The 16,266-nt window shown below is 44.9% G+C and overlaps 1 protein-coding gene across 1 annotated transcript; it reads right to left on the bottom strand.

The window, feature by feature from the left end:
• Nucleotides 1–1,973: 1,973 nt before the first annotated feature.
• Nucleotides 1,974–15,755, bottom strand: LOC144149968 (uncharacterized). Its single transcript, XM_077681723.1, has 5 exons — nucleotides 15,601–15,755; nucleotides 12,150–12,279; nucleotides 8,525–8,670; nucleotides 7,302–7,434; nucleotides 1,974–3,142 (listed from the first exon to the last, which is right to left on the bottom strand). Exons 1-5 carry the CDS (start codon nucleotides 15,647–15,649, stop codon nucleotides 2,890–2,892), a joined length of 711 nt encoding a protein of 236 aa, XP_077537849.1. The 5' UTR covers nucleotides 15,650–15,755; the 3' UTR covers nucleotides 1,974–2,889.
• Between the last annotated feature and the right edge of the window lie 511 nt (nucleotides 15,756–16,266).

Here is a 16,266-nt window from a genome sequence, read left to right as displayed (position 1 = left end):
GATGGTCACGCGCCCGGCTTCTACTGTGGTGACCCGGCTTCACTTCCCATTCGAATTCAAGTACATATATATATACTCCTTATAGCTTCATCCACCTTTTGTACCGCTCAGAAACAGCAACAGCTCGGGTTTTTCGCGCATACTCATAATCATCCTCATCGTTGTCGTCGTCGTGTTCACAATCACCCTAAACGTCATCATCATCCTGTTTGCGTCCACTGCAAGACGAGGAAATGATAATCCTAGTCACGGTCATCCAGCACAACAATGGAGGCGACGAAACTGTAAAAGAGTCGCCAAAACCCCGAAAGAACTAGCCGAGAGCTTTATAATGATCACCAGATCACGAAACGGAATGACAGAAGAGGGCACGCGGAGAAACACCGAAGCCCCAATAAAAGGCGAAGTAGCCTACAGCCTACCTGTCGACATCCAAAAGGATAACCCCCGAACAAGAGCAATATTGCGACAATTAGAGCAGCATATAAACTACCACTGGGACTCCCCATATACACAACTAACCCAAAATTGTACGATTTCTGAGTGTGTAACACCTTTGAAGAAATAAGGGAGGCATTGCTCGCGAAGCAGGAAGGACTACTGAAAACCCGCACAGGCCAAACTAACATATCCAACATTGCGTCCCCGGTAGAAATTTATTTCAGAACAACAGTACTGTCAGCCAAGCGACGCAAAGTAATAAAAACACTGGCCATTCCCAGAAACACCAACAAAACCCTAAACAAGAAAAAGAGTAGAAGAAGAAGAAACTTTCTCCGAAGAAAAACCGTAAATTATGTAAACATGGTCTATACTGACACAAGGGGCCACACGATTCTTCTATTGCCGCAGTTGCCTACTTCAAAGGCATAGACTATGCCGTGCTTACAAGACAGGACACTGAAGAAGCCGAAACCAGTGCTACCTTTACGGGTAGTAGCCGGTGCGAAACAATGAACAAAGCCTAACTATAATCACAGACTCTACAAGGGCCATAAAAACATCACTGCGGGCATATTACTTATCGGTTTCAAACGTGTCACCGCAAAACAGCGAAACCGCCTACCCCACATCGCGTGGGGCCTTGCGCACAAATGCCTAGAAGGAAACGAGAGCGCTGACTGGCCTTCGAGAAGCCTTAAAAACCGAGTTACTAAGAAGACTTCTACGCCTTTTCATGAAACGAATCTTACGGAGAGCGCCTTAAAAGAAGAAAGACTTGAGAGGAGCACACTACTCAAACCTTACATAGGATCAAACACTCACGAAGCACATATACTGAGAAGGAATAGAAACACATGTTCACAAAAATACAGGCTGGTACGTGCTTATGTTCCCAGACATTTTTAGGGAGGAGTGTTTTAAATGTAACGAAAAAGCCGCCCTCTTCCACCTTGTATGATATCGCCTAGTCATTCGGCACACCAAGGAAATACCTTGTTCTATAAAAACATGGGAAGTGACGTTGAGCAGCGCGGCCTTGCAAGACCATCCCAAGCAGATCGGCAGGACCACGGCCGGGACAGAAGCTTCTGGTTCCGCGGAAAGCCAACTCCACCCTCGTTTCTCCCTTTAATACCTTCCGCAAGATAAATACAGTTTTCTGAGTTGTATGAGGGCAGCGCAGAAGCGACAACGAAGACTCGGACGCTACGAGGGCTGATAAACCTGGCGCGGATTCAGGAGCACTCACTACCACGTGGTCTCTTCCCGCCTGCCTACGGATATTTTTAGGTAAGCCGTACATAAAGAGTTTTAAATTCCTTTTCCTTAAGGATGACTAGGGTGGCCTTTACGTAAAAATGTATGGAAACGAAAATATTTCAGTTCCCTTATACGTTTATCGTCATTTGTGTGCGGGCACTTCACAACGTCTAGGTTATTACTTCCAACCAATTTTTTATTTTAAATAAACCTTCTCTGTCGCTGTATCTCTCAAACAGACGAAACTCACCACGAAGAAAAGTCACACGTTTGCATTGTTTCAGGGTTATCTTTATTGTACGAGAGCGTGATAACCCAGCACGTATCACAGTAAAAACCCGCCTGTGTGTGCACACTGCAGCCGTTCAGATTATTTCACTGTGCCGTAGGTTTGTCGTTAATTTTTAATGACACTTTATCTTGCTGCGAGAACACTTTCAAGGCACCAAAATGGTCTTAACTTTATGAGCTGAACGACGCGCACAATCAGACTAGGAATAACAACATGCTCAGGCGCACACGTTGCCTAAAGAAGCAGGCGGAGTTCGTGTACCGCTCTCTAGGAAACAATATTTTGCCGGTTAAGAAAAGAACAGCATACTGCCCTCAGTTGTAACAGCGGCACACTGCCTACATGCACAAGCCTTTGCACCATATGCTAAATCCTTCGGAATCAAGCGAACCGAAAAAACGAAACCTTATACGTACTTTGAAGCTCGTCCAACACAGCAAGACAGACATATTTCACAAGGGGGCTCTTTTAGTGCATGGTGAAACAAACACTTCGAGTTCTACGTGATGAACCAGACATACGAACGTAATCAGAAGAAAATAAAGATTTGGAGTACTTTGAATTAGGGAATTTCGTAAGAAATAGTCCATGCGCGGGAATTACGTCGCTGAAATTCCATGGGAATGCCAATAAAAGAGCCCAGGATAAGAGTAGCTAAGCTGATCAGCTACAAGCTTCTCTTTTCGCCCGAAAAAAGGCAATGAAGAGTTTAGTTTATAATACAAGAGCATCGCCGATCAGGATAACTAAGCCTTCGCTCATGTACGGAAACACAGTCCTCAGCAATATCGAAACGGGGGTTAAAGGTCCTTCCCGCTCGAAAGCGACGGATGGCGTAAATTTCTCGTAGATGCGTTGCAGATGCAGTGAAATGGCGATAGACAAAGACACAATTAGTTGCCGAGCGAGCTGGCGACCTGAATAGCTTGTTCGATTACGTTGGTGATCTTGGGCTCATCGGCGCCCAGCTGCGGCAACTCAGGCAGCTGCTTGCAAGCACTGGATCCCCGAGAGTACTGGCCGCACACAAGGCTCAGTGTTTCGCCGAAGATGTTCTCCATGGAGCCAGTCATGAACTCCTTGCCGTCGTCGGTGTCACAGCCGGCGAGCGCCTCTTCCACGCACTGGAGAGCGTCGTGGTACGAGCTGGAAGCACAGGCGAAGTTGAAATCATAAAACCATGTTAGTGGTGCGCGCGTGCTTTTAAGGAAGCTGGGGTGCCACCGTAATAGCATTACTCGACTTGGAAAAGGAGAGGCAATAAGTCCGAAACCTTAGCAATGCTACGAGCAGCTACGATAGCCCTGTAGCAGATTGACATGAAGCCATCAAGATGAAGCCATCAAATGAAGCCATCAAATGAAGCCATCAAATGAAGCTTTAAATGAAGCCATCAAGACAAAATACAAGTTTGATTTAGTTAAAACACTGTCCCCGTAACGATGATGGATTGTGATTGCAAAATTCAGAGATATTCCAGATAACAAAGAAAACATTTGCAGCATATGAGACGCCAGGTGCTTCTATAAATTTTTCTATGAATTAACACAATCGTGTTTTTGATATTCGCCGCCATCCAACAAGGTCACTTCTAAGAAACGTGACAGGTGGTTCCTATGGGGCGCCTAGTTTCGTTTGATCGTATCATTTGAATGCTAACCTGCGTAAACACAGAGATAGCTAGCTTTTAGTGCTGGCTAAGATCACGTCAGTCCTGAGAAATGTCATCGTTATGCAATACTTGTTGCATTTCTTCGGTTAAAAAACGTATTTCGTTGTTTTAGTGTTGCTAAGTGAGCAACCAAAATGTAGTTATTTCAAATTAAAAAAAGCTTATTTTGTGTCTTAATGGCTCACAAAGAATTTCTTAGGTAAAAAAGACTTCTGGCTCTAAACATTGCTGCAAACATGGGCCGTGTGGGAAACAAACAACCCGTGGAGAATTCGTAGGAAGCATAAAGCCATTTAAAAGGCGCCAGATTCGCGTACTAAGCCGTAACTATCCGCATGGTCGAGACGAGGGTGACGTGGTTACGTCACGTGATGGAGGTAAAAACATGTAGATTACGGCTGTACTGGTAAACTTTCCGGCGAGTAATAAATTAAAATGAACATGCCTGTTTTCACTTTAAAAACGCGAGAGCCGCTTATGCGTGGTCATATCATCAGTGCATTGGTGTGTGGTATGAAAAAATGTTGGTAATGTTGCGCAGAAAGTGTGGGAAAGTCGAAGCGCAAAAAAATACCGGTGCGGCGTTGCCTCGCCCTCACAGGAACGGGAGGCCAGCCTCAAACATAGTTTTCGATTACATTATTTAAAATACGATAGCCTTTCTTGGGCTACCTAAACCCAGAAACTTTGGTCTGTTTTTAGCCTGCCTGTGACTCGATTCACCAACTCGGCGAAAGTAAAACAAGGCCTGCGCTATAGTCTTGTATAGTCACAGCTAAATCTACCCATCTAAGACCGGTGTAATGTTCATACTTGTAAACATTGTTGAAGAAGAACAAGACATTACGCGAATAGAAGAAAGCAAAATAATACAGCAGTGATATTTGCAGTGTTCTTTTGTAAAAAATCATCAATGCTTGATTTTTGCAAAATTAAATACTTCATCAACTGCAGAAAAAAAATTTCACTAAGCCGTCCCCTTCTGTCGCCCGCGCCACTATAGCTTCTGGAGCCATTTCAAGAAATCAACCGGCAACAGGTGCGAAAAGCTCCACTACATTGGTTCCACGTCCTGCTTGGAGCGCACGTGGAGTAGGGCAAGGCGGTTATATCAACGTTTAAGTAGGGCGCCCCGATACACGCGCATCTCCGCCGTACGGCAGCATTGGCATCGAGACACCCTACCTGGAGCAGTAGAACGTGGTTAATTTAAAATGATTGAAGCAAACCTTTGCCGTCTTTACTTTGGCAGGAGGGCTACGCAAGAGGAACAACATGAGAGCTGAGCGGGAAAGTGAAGGGAGGCATTTCTTGGCAAAAGCCCATCAACACTGTCGTTTTTTGTTGACATGTGCAACAAAAGGAGCACATACACGGCGAATTTTTTTTTGGTCATGTATGGTGGACGTGTAAATTTGGTGGAATCAGAGAAGACGTTTGTCAACGTAAGTTTCCAGAAAAAGACGTTTTCTCAAACAAAAAGCGAAAGAAATACTGCAAATTTTCAAATCTCCCGATAAGCTGCAGTAGTATGGACATGAGTGACCTAATGTGGGTCACCACTAGGAACCTATTTATCAGTGATGTAACTGGACGTTATTATTGCAGTCGGGCCATAAACCCGCCGCGGTGGCTCAGTGGCTAAGGCGTTGTGCTGCTGAGAACGAGGACATGGGTTCGATGGGTTCGATTTTCTGATGTTGGCGAAAAGCAAGAACGCCCGTGTGTAGGAGATTTCGGCGAACGTTAAAGATTCCCTGGTGGTCAAAATTATTCCGTAGCCCTTCACCACGGCGCGCCTCATCGCCTGCGTTGTGTCGGCGTGTTAACCGATACAATCAATCAATCAATCAATCAATCAATCAATCAATCAATCAATCAATCAATCAATCAATCAATCAATCAATCAATCAATCAATCAATCAATCAATCAATCAATCAATCAATCAATCAAGTCGCGTCATCAAAGGGAACTACAGGTGCCCGCAGAATCACCCACAGATGTTTCTTGGCGGTGACTTAGGTCAGGAGCTGCCCATAGCACAAATAAAATTGTGTGACGGATTTGAGAAATCAACGGAATGTAACTGAGGAGTCGCCACTGCTTCATACGTTTCTCTGTTACCTCGCTTACTTTTTAGAAGTTGGTGATAAAATTAGCATAATTGTTATCGTGATAAAGCAGTCTGTTTAAGGAACTAAATTTGCAATTTGGGTTAGGTTGTGTCCCACAAGAAATGCTGTCGCAATCCCCAATTTACAAAGGCAAGTTAACGAAACGAAGTTATTGATCCGTACAAAGCACAGAACTTGCGCAAGGTGGTTTCAGATTTTGTACGTGCCATCAAGACTCCGCTAAACTCTGTACGGAAACCAAAAATTCTCGAAACATATTGAATCAAAACTAAGCATTGCTAACCTAATGTCAGACGCCCGCTTTCACGACTTCTCTCATTTCCTAGAATAGAAGAGGGGAACAATTGGCTTTTTTAAACATTTTTCTAGGGTCAAATTCTACTTTAAAAAGAAGATTTGGTTCCGAAACTAATACGGTAATCATCGCATCCGTCATGGACGTCGGACCATTCCAATATTGGGTAAAACGGGGAACGCGATGTCAGCGCACGGCCTTGGCTGATCTGGTTAGTACCTAGCAATGTCAATGAGAATTCCATGTCGATTGTCCACAGCAGTTTTGATACACATTACTTGCTTGCGTTATTCGAGCACTGTCTCTCGAAATCCATCAGGCCCCTTAAGATTAGCAAAGAAAAGACGAGGTAGAAAGCACCAGTAGTGAAGGGAAAAGGGGTGCGAAGGAGGAGCAGGAAGAAATTTGTTGACCAAAAGATGGCGCTTGGCTGGCTTCAGAAATGTGATTAAGGAATAGGTGACTACGTCGTGCGAACTTGACCTGCCTCACAGGTGAAGCCCCATAACGCAAGAATATTTCCCTTTTGGTGCACCGCTGGCGTTCTCCATTCGTCCAAACAGAAGACTTCCGAAGGGCGGTGCTCGCTTTGCTCGCCGTTTAGTCGATTGCATTCCCACACCAAGAGTCGCAGTGTAGGTGCTTGTTTGTGAAGGAAATGAAGAGTCGGATGGAAGCAAGTGCGGTTGGGAGAGGACGTGACAACAATTAAAACTGACTGCGACAATGACAGTTCATAAAATCAAAGACGTTTCGGCGACCGTACGGGAGCATTGTAGACAACCTTGGGTGATCGCGATCTGGCCGTAAGCCAGGCCGAAGTGGATAACTTAAAGAGTTAAACGGAAGCTCATGTGGCGAAGAGAGCGCATGACAACCATTAAAAAGGGACTTGCACCATGAAAGTGTGTTAACACAAAGACGATTTTGTTTTTCAAAACCAAAACGTCTTTGCTTTTATAAATTTCAGGGTCGGAGTCAGCCGGTTATTGTTGTCAGGGGCTTGCTTCGAAGAGCATGTTCTGCAGTACGTTATCGGAGGACGCTCCCTCGAAGACGCCCTCAGCAAAGGCACATGAATGCAAAACTAAACAAATTTAAGGCCTGTAAGACTCGAGAGAATGTGTGTGCGAACGGGAATGGCATTATGGAGCGGCTATTCAACATTTAAGGGCATCCGCATTCTTACGTTGGGCACTTACCAGCACGAGTAGTGAATGACCTCTTTCTTCGGAGCTTTGCTTGTTCCCCGCTGGAGCTTGTCACCCAGTATGGACATGCACGAATGGAGCTTGGCACCGGCGGCGTTCATGCAGGCGACACCATTCTTGTAGACTGCGCGAGAGAGACACAAAGACGAAGGTTACCTTTTTGTATTCTATTACTGGTGAACAAGAAAAGTGGAAATAACCATAAAAGGTGAGGTGTCGCGTTTCTTAGTGCTGACTGATTATTATAATGGAACGTGATTTATTCTCCAGCGTTAGAGCCCTAGTAGTACCTTTGAGCCATGCCTGTAAGCGATATATTTAATTCCTTCCGTACGCCATACTGTTAAATTGTTGGCGTTATGAATAAGCTCCTACCGCATTTTGAAGGTGCCTGATCAGCGGCTTTACTATTCCGTTGTGCCCCGCGCTCCTTTCTTGACTCCTACTTTACGGCTTATCCCGAACTCAAGGTGTTAGTCAGTTGAGCTGAAGACAAGTTTACGCATTTTGGATTTTGCTGAAAAAAAACAGACGCCTTGTGTCCTTTTACCTCTTTTTTATACGGCATAATCTGGGTATTCTTGCGAAGTACTGAGCAGTACCAGAAGTATTCGCATAAATGCTTACCTGTGCCACGCACTTTACTTGTTTTAAACTATGTTCGGGTAGGTCAAACAGGATTTCTATCACAAGAAAGGCAGTTACGGCGACATTTTAAAGCGATAGCTTTCTTAGTGGGAATGATCGCGTGTGGTACAAGAACTAATGCATTGCCCCACAGACTGGTTGGTCGACTGAAAATCTCTGATAAGATCTCTGAACCTACTGCTCCTGCGTGAAATCGGGCTGCCGTTCTGCCAAAACGTTTACTTGAAAATAGCGAAAAAGGAACGGTTCTAGTTATTAAAGTACACGCATGGAGCATGAAGAAGGAGTACAATAGGATACATTTACCTCCATAACCACGTATCGGTTTACATTTAGATCGTTCTTACATGCATACCTAGTGCACGAAAAATTGTCGCATGGCTTCGTTCTTCGCTTTCAATTTGGTCCTTTAAAGTTTTGACGGTCGATTAGACGCACTTTCAGCGAAGGTTCGACGCACTTTTGAGGCAGTTTTGATGAGGGAAAGCTTTCACGCTCCTCTAAACTTCCTTTATGAAGGTATGGTGAAGTTGTTTTTATTATCTGGCGTGTAGAAAACTACTCACGCTTGTTCTGTTCGGTTCCCTCGGTACATGTTGCCTCGTAGCTGTCGTCCATGGCCTTGATTGCGAGCTGCGCAGCCACACGTGGCAGCCCCTCGAGGCACTCCTCGACGAAGTTTAGGGTGCACTTGATCTGCTGATTGTCCCGCCTGCGACAAAAAGGGGAATTCATTTTTTTTTACATCTGTGGAAATAGTGACACACCTTAGACCCCGGTTGGTAGATATGTAAATGCTGTGACGGTATCCGTCAGGGTGTTAGTGTTGTGTCTTGAGTGGAGATTTCGCACAGACGCGCGCACGCACGCATACCTGCAAGCATCCCCCTACACACATACTTGCAACTGAAGGTCAGGGTATCATAGAAAGATCTAGGGCAGAAAAATGAAAACAATAAGAAAGCCAGAGAGGAATAGTTTCTCCTTTCTGGGATGAAAACCTGGGACCAATTCTTCCTTGCCTGTCTGGACCGTCCCTTATCTTTTAATTGTTTATTCGATGGGTGTCCTTCCAAATTATGATATTATGCCTGCATAGAGACGGCCTCGGTTCTGACTGTTTTGGGGCCACAGGTAGTATCAGAGTGTTTCAGCTTGCCGACTGCTGTTGCAAGGTCGTATGCGCTATCACCCTTTACGCGAGAAATCCTTCATCAGTGTTACCTTCTTATATCAGCCGCCGAATGAACGCTTGTAATATAGATTTCTAGCGGCTCCTGCCTTGACATCTTCCAAAACAGCCATTGACAGCGAATGATCTTACTTCATACCCGTTCATGGAGTTATCGACTAAAGGCACTTCTAGGCCTGGCCCTCGGGAGCCATTCTGCTACCCTGGTAGCCTATTGGTGGTCAGCGGTTCGGCCAATACACTTACCTGTAAATAAGTACTCAAAATAACGGAAATTAATTCTTCTTGTAGCTCGATTGGTAAGAAAATAGATCGCTGTTTCAGTTCTGGCAAAATTTCAGAAAGGAGTGTTTCATGTCTTCAGTCTTCGAAGCCACTGCGCTGTCTCTGCTGGAATGCCCTCCTTCGGAAAAGTGACCAATAGTACTTCAATTGCAACGAGCAAATAGGACGCAGCACAAGAAAAGAAGGCCCACACACAACACTGTTGTATCCAGCGTTGTTATGTGGGTGAATTTTCTTGTGCTGCGTCCGTTTTGCTGGCTCCACTTTAGGGGCTATATATACCAACTAGCTTACCAATCTTGTGATGCGGAGCCGTAGCTGGCAGCTGGTGTGGGAGGAGTGTGCGCAACATCGGGAGACTTTGTCATTAAAACCGATAGTCTTTCTTGGGCCACTTAACCGCAAAAATTGTTTCCTGTCTGTGTGGCCGCCTCTCTGTACGTCTGTCTGTCCCTCAATTCATCCAGCCGGCCAAAGTTAAAAGGAACTCATGAACGAGACGATTCCATAGGTGAAAAAATTTTCAGACAAGTATATTTGGTCACACCCTTCCTACTGTCAACATTAATCATCAAAAAGAAAATTTTACGCATATGTGAGGCAAAACAGCAATTATACCGAATACCAGCACAGTTCTCCCTATAAAACTTGACGTGGATGTAGTTTTGGCGAAAGAAAACAAAAAAAAACACGTTTCAAGTTGGGTTCGTGGCTCGATTAAGTTCAAAAAGGTCCCAAAAGATGGCGAGTGATAACGCGGGAATATTGGATTAAATTTTGCGCGCCTTCAATGCGTTTAGCCCTGCACGACCGAGGCAGGAAGAGAACAGAGTGAGGTATTGGCGGGAGAGAGTAAAGCGGAAGGTATGTGGCAGGGACGACCGAAAAGTATCGTGCTTCGACGAATTTTGCAACGAAACGATCAGATCAGCGCCTACTTTTTGATGCCGGTTCACGAGGAGGTTTTATCAGTGGTCTCCAAGCTATTCGGCTGCGTTAGGGTGCATTGCTAAAGATAGATGCAGGTTTTCAGTTGCTTCAGGGTAGGCGAAAAAATTTTATCCAGGAGCCTTGTTCGTGGTGCGGTCACGATAGAGGCCGAAACGCAAAACGGAAGAAGAGCCGCAAGTAGGATAACACTGGCTAAGAAAAGAATGTGCTACGGAAGGTGTGCGTTGTGTTACACATCTCATTAGCGCCAGAAGGTCTACAGAATTTATGGAACAACGGAAGGCTTAAGAGTGGAAATGACGATCCGTTGTATAAATGAAAAGCACCATCCCTCGAGAGCCTCCTTTCTTGCCTAGTTTACACACGCCCGACGACATCTCTGCATTAAGCTGCAACCTACTGTCGTACGATGCTGCCGATAATGAGTTGCTGGGCAGGCAAACGCGCTTCGCTGGAACTTGGAAGGACATCTCCGCGGTGGCATTACTAGGAAGATGTTGACGTCTACTCTCACCGGCGACCGAATTCGCATATCCTCCGACGTAACTAAGCAATACACAAGAATAGATCATGGCCTCCGCTAAGCTGGTTTTCCCCCACATCAGGAGCCAACGTAGGGGCGTGATGGACGAAAACAGCTGATATAGACGTGGGCACAATATGAGGTCCTCCTATAGGAAATGTTATTTTTGTTCGTGGAGATGGTTCTTAGCAGGTCGCCGATAGGGCGAAATCTTTTATGTCAACATCATAAGGATCTAGTTACTTCACGTGTAATGCCGGATATGGGAACAAAGTTCGCGAGCATCTGCCGAGAAAAATAAGTACCCAGATTCAAAACAGCAGTGACATTAGTGGGCTGATGCGAAAAGAACTGCTGCGTTATCATTACCTCGATGAAGAGCTTAGCTGTCGCGTTTATTGGAAGAGGAAAGGTCAGCGGGCGGAAGGCGCATGTAGGAAGGAGCCTACCGCGAACGTCATCCGCGCATTTGTCGCTTAGGCTACATCGCTGTAGGCCGTGAGAAGTTTTTTCCCTAACATCTCCACAGTTCCTTTAATGAAGCTGCTACATCCCGTGAAGCCGATCGTACTCGGCGCTTTGTGTTTTGATGTGAGACAATGTAAATAAGGGTTTGTAATATTAAGGAAAGCGTTTGCCCATGTCGCCGTAACATCAGTTATGGTCAATATGTAGTGGCGTTTGGGCTTGGCTTTTATATTTCGTTTAACTGGTGAGCTATTACTCGGCATTCCTCTCCCGGAGAATGGTTCATGCTCCCTCTTAGGTTATATTAGTTTCATTTTTACAATTATCGCCGTGTCTTGGTGGAGACGGAAAACTTCCCAGCCGATATCCTGCGGAATATCGATGTGGCAGTGATCACTGAACTATCTTTAAAGATGACAACCGTGTAGGCAGATTATTCTGCAGTGCGGCATGGTTATGATGAACCATTTATGTGAAGGCACAAATACGAACTAGTCTTTTGACTGCCCGAGAAACCAAGCCAACGTTTTTTGTTGTGTCTGTCTTCCGTCACAACATTTTTCGAAAAAAATTCGCAGCTTAATAAGTTTTCGTTTCCCATTTAGAGCTTAGTTTTGCGCACATACTAAGGTGTGCAAATGAGTGAAACCTGGAAACAACGCGTCGAGACGCACTGCGAAACAAATCAACCGGGAGAAAAGAGACTTAATTGGTACGCAATAAGTGCTGGAACTCCTCATTGCAACGCGCAAAGTAAACCACAAAAACTTACACGCAGGCCTCCTTAAACTTCTCGCCCGACGTTTCCAACGTTTCCCGAGTTCCGTACGGTAGGTAGTCAGAGCCACACGCCCGGAGCTGTTCGATCTTGCATCCAGGTTTCAGCTGGCCCTGGGTAACACCTGCGATGTAGCGCGGATACAGCGTCAGGATAAAGCTGTGCTTAAGTAGACCCCGGTGTCCTCATGGAAGACGGCATGAGACAACGGATTGAAATATGTTCAGACATTGCGGCCCCATGTACAAAAGGCAGAGTGTTATGGTCTTATGCTGTATAGGTGATTGGAGTTCTTTGTTTGCACTGATATTAAAGAGCGAGACCGCTGCTTTTTCTGAAGTATATGCTTTCTATCCCAAATGAGGGGGAATGATTTAACACACTTTGAACCGAAAGAGTTTTCCGTGATAGGGCTTTAGAACATTTGAAAGTGGAAGTTGCAGATCTGCCGCCGTAAGTATGCTACCAAGACGAATGCTGGTAACTTTGACAGTGGGCCGAGTACCAAAGTACTTTGAACTGCTCGCGAAAGGAAAATGGGTAGTTAAGGATTTCGCTAAGCTGAAGCAAAAAATGAAATGTAGTATTTTTATTCAATCATGCAGTCTTTCAAAAACCGATTGAAATCAACGGAGCTGTTTGTATCTGTACTTTAGTGCCGACCCCGTATAACAGTTCATGGTACCACTTTCACACATTAGAAAGTCTAATGCCACATTTGATTGACTTCCAGCCAGTTATTTAAGAATTCGTTTTGGTACCTCACTATACAGAACGCTGGCTTTCATATGAACTAGCGAATATTCATTCAACTAAAATCAGTTGTCGGTTCGTTTGAAGAACTTTGTCAAGCCTTCCCGCTGTCTTTATTTGAACAAACTTATATTTCCCAGACAAGAATTCGAGAAAGTTAAATTATTTGATTGGGCGAAGAAAATAATTTGAATTCACCGCGAACAAGAAATCAAAACAAGTTAAAGCAAGAAATTTTGTGCAATTAGGCAAAAACTACAAAACACAGTGTAATCTGGCCAGAAATACATAACCCCAATTCGACGCAAAGAACTAAGCGCTGTAGGCAACAGTATAACAGGAATGAACTTTTAAAGGATTAAATAATTTTAGCCTTAAAAGCACCATTGATGCGCGAAGCTATGAAGTCCAAATTGAAACAGCGTATTAGCATTACCAGGTCAATAATGTCGCATTCAGCGTTGAAATTTTCAAGATGCCCAAAGAAAAACGCTTAGAACCAAGTTATCTCCATGGTTCATGATAAAAGCTTGACCGAGTTAGAGAGCTTGGGTTAGCCTTTCATGCTTGCAGTGTAGTTGAAGGAGGAGTTCAGAGTAGATGAGCATTAAGCATTCCAAATTACTATGACCTTTCACTCCGGCTTCTTTACGTCAGAATTATTTTCTGGTGACACGTAATAAAATGGCTACTGCAAGCAAGCCTCACAAAATCATGCAGGAAATATTCTGGCCTGACTTACCCCAGCACTAAAAAAAAACTTGCGAGCATGGAAGGAAGCAAGACAGCACTTGAAGGATTTGGTGAGCTAATTGCAGTGATTCATCGGCCCAGACTGTGTGCAAGTGGCAAGTTTGCTAGGTGGGTGCTGGAATGAGACATTCCACCTCCAGCATTTACCCAGTAACATATTGGGGCAACTTTTGTTTTACTATTCCCGTCACGGATAATGGCCTTTTGGTAACCTAAGGGTTGGATTCTGAAGCAGCTCTACATTTTTTTGCGTGCACATTTCTCTTTACAGCTCTAATGGAACCTATAAGACCCGATGTTTCTTTCTTACACCTATAATTGCTTAGACTTTTTGAAGCTTATGAAGACATCAAGTACGCATAAAAAGTTAGAAATTATATGCCTCGTTATTGTCGAGTAGTTGTTTATGTTGTTGATTCCAAATTCGGAAGCAGTGGGGCTCAGGAGTGTTTCCAGAAACTTGACATTGGCACAACTCTTTACCTGTGGCGTTATACCAAGCTACGTCTCATTTCTTGTCATGAAATCGATCTGAAGGCACTCCTGGGACACGGGGCCGAACTGTTTGGCAGTATGGACGCAATGCATTCAAATTACGTTTTCATGGAAAGCACATCAGATGTCGCGCTATGTTCTGCTATTGATTTATTTCGACACCACTGGGTTCTTGAGGCAAAGCTGCATCATTGCGAGAATAAAGATCTTGGTGCTGTCAGTTTCTGGCCCCTACACCTTTTTGTGAAAGCTTAGCGTGTTAGGGTTTTGTGGAGCCCTTTTAAATAAAGAACAATTTAGTGGCTTGCATGGTCATTGTAGCTATCTCGCTGGACCCAAGTAGAGCCGGCGTTCCGTCGTAGCGGCTGTCATCGTCCGTAACCCAAAGGCTTTGATACCTTTGACAAGAAAGAAAGAATGGCTTCATTGTCTCAGGGGGCATAGATGCCCTGGTGGCGAAGGAGAGGGACACGGAGGTATAGAGTAATCGAAAGGATATCGTGGTTCAAGGTTGAATCACTTGAATCCGGAAAAAATTCCGCCTTAAATGTAGGAAGAAGCAACCTTCATTGCCCAATCCCATACAACGTTTTGTAACTGCTGAGTAGTGATCTCAGATAAGGAATAATTTATTTCTTCGGCCAATGCAACAGGGCAGCTTAAAAGTTTCTCGCGGCCCCATAACTTTGGGGGCTCGCCATGGTATTGTGAGCCATGGGCTGTGTTATCTAAAAAGAACCGCGCACAATACAAACCGCGCACAAAGAACCGTCACAGACTCCCTTGTGACGGTGGGAATTCACCCTGGAAAACAACTTATTTTACAGTGTTCTGAAATTTGCCCTCTGAAAGTAAGTCACTGAAAACGTTCGGCCCGGCAGACGCCTACACTGCAATAAGACACATTGGCAACCGTACCAATAGTGCGCTGCCACATTTTTGCTCTTGTTTAGAGCTAACTGATTTCGAGTTGTTTGAGCTAAAGCTCGCATATTAAAATCCGGCACATTTGAAATATCGGGACTTATCAGACGGCAAAAATTCATTGAATTGCTTTTTAACTCGTCGTGCAGGTCTACAACGATGTCTATAGCTCCAAATGGCCCGCTGCTGGTGAGTTGCTCCATCCTTATTTACTACAAACGCTTCAAGTTGAGATTTATCGCACGCCGTATCCATTCCATGCCCTCATCTCTCATAACATGTGTTATAATGCAGCCTACCTTTCCCGGATATTCAAGAAGCCGCTACCACAGACCCGGCAATCATGCGAATCACAGTTCCTTTTTTCTACCTTGGAGGATGTTAACCTCACAATCACGTTGCTATACAATCCAGGTGGAGTTAGATCCAGGAAATACATAGAAATTTATACACGAGCTTCTTCATTGAGGTCATACAGGAAGCTACGAGTAATCGAGAATTGAGGTCGCCTTTTGCTCACCCAGGAAAGCCGCCGCGAGAAGTGCGCACACCACGCCGTGAGAAGACATAGCCGGATCCTTTGCTCTCAGGATGTATCCCGCTCTGAGTGAACGACAAACGTAAACGGTGGTTCATTTTAATACCTCTCACCCACCAGGAAAAATGGCAAGCGGCGCTGTCTTTCTCCAGTCTCGCACGAGACGACAAAAACAAACCGCAGAAGACAACAGACAGACAGGAAAAAAACCCGCGAAAACTGACAAAAAGGAGAGAAGGACAAAGAGAGGAAGAGGGAAGGGCCAGAGATGTTCACCTTGACCATTACAGGCCGTTTAAGACGTCTTCTCTCTCGCCATCGTTTCCTGTCGATTGTGACCCGTGCCACAGAGGCTGCCTTGAGGTAAAAATGAAAATGAGAGTCTCGTGCGTTTGATCGCTCACGCAAGCGACACGCACGAAGCCTGTTCTTTTCGCCTGTCTCGTAGCTATAACATCTCGGTTGCGTAAACGTCATTGACGGGCGAAGAGGGAAAACAGAATCCCCTTTCCATTAGAGGGGCAGGTCAGGACACATTAACGGCCTACTACATCGACACTATGCTTGGCTGAAAGGGGAAAGGAGCAAGGAAGGCGGAAGATGGGGGAAAGAAGAACGGAGCCTATCTAGCCTTTTGAGATCGCCGTC

This window comes from Haemaphysalis longicornis, unplaced genomic scaffold, assembly GCF_048455015.1.
Source record: "Haemaphysalis longicornis isolate Haplotype H1 unplaced genomic scaffold, Haemaphysalis longicornis Haplotype H1 scaffold_8, whole genome shotgun sequence".
In the NCBI taxonomy this organism is placed as follows: domain Eukaryota; kingdom Metazoa; phylum Arthropoda; class Arachnida; order Ixodida; family Ixodidae; genus Haemaphysalis; species Haemaphysalis longicornis.
This window is presented reverse-complemented; position numbering and strand designations above follow the sequence as displayed.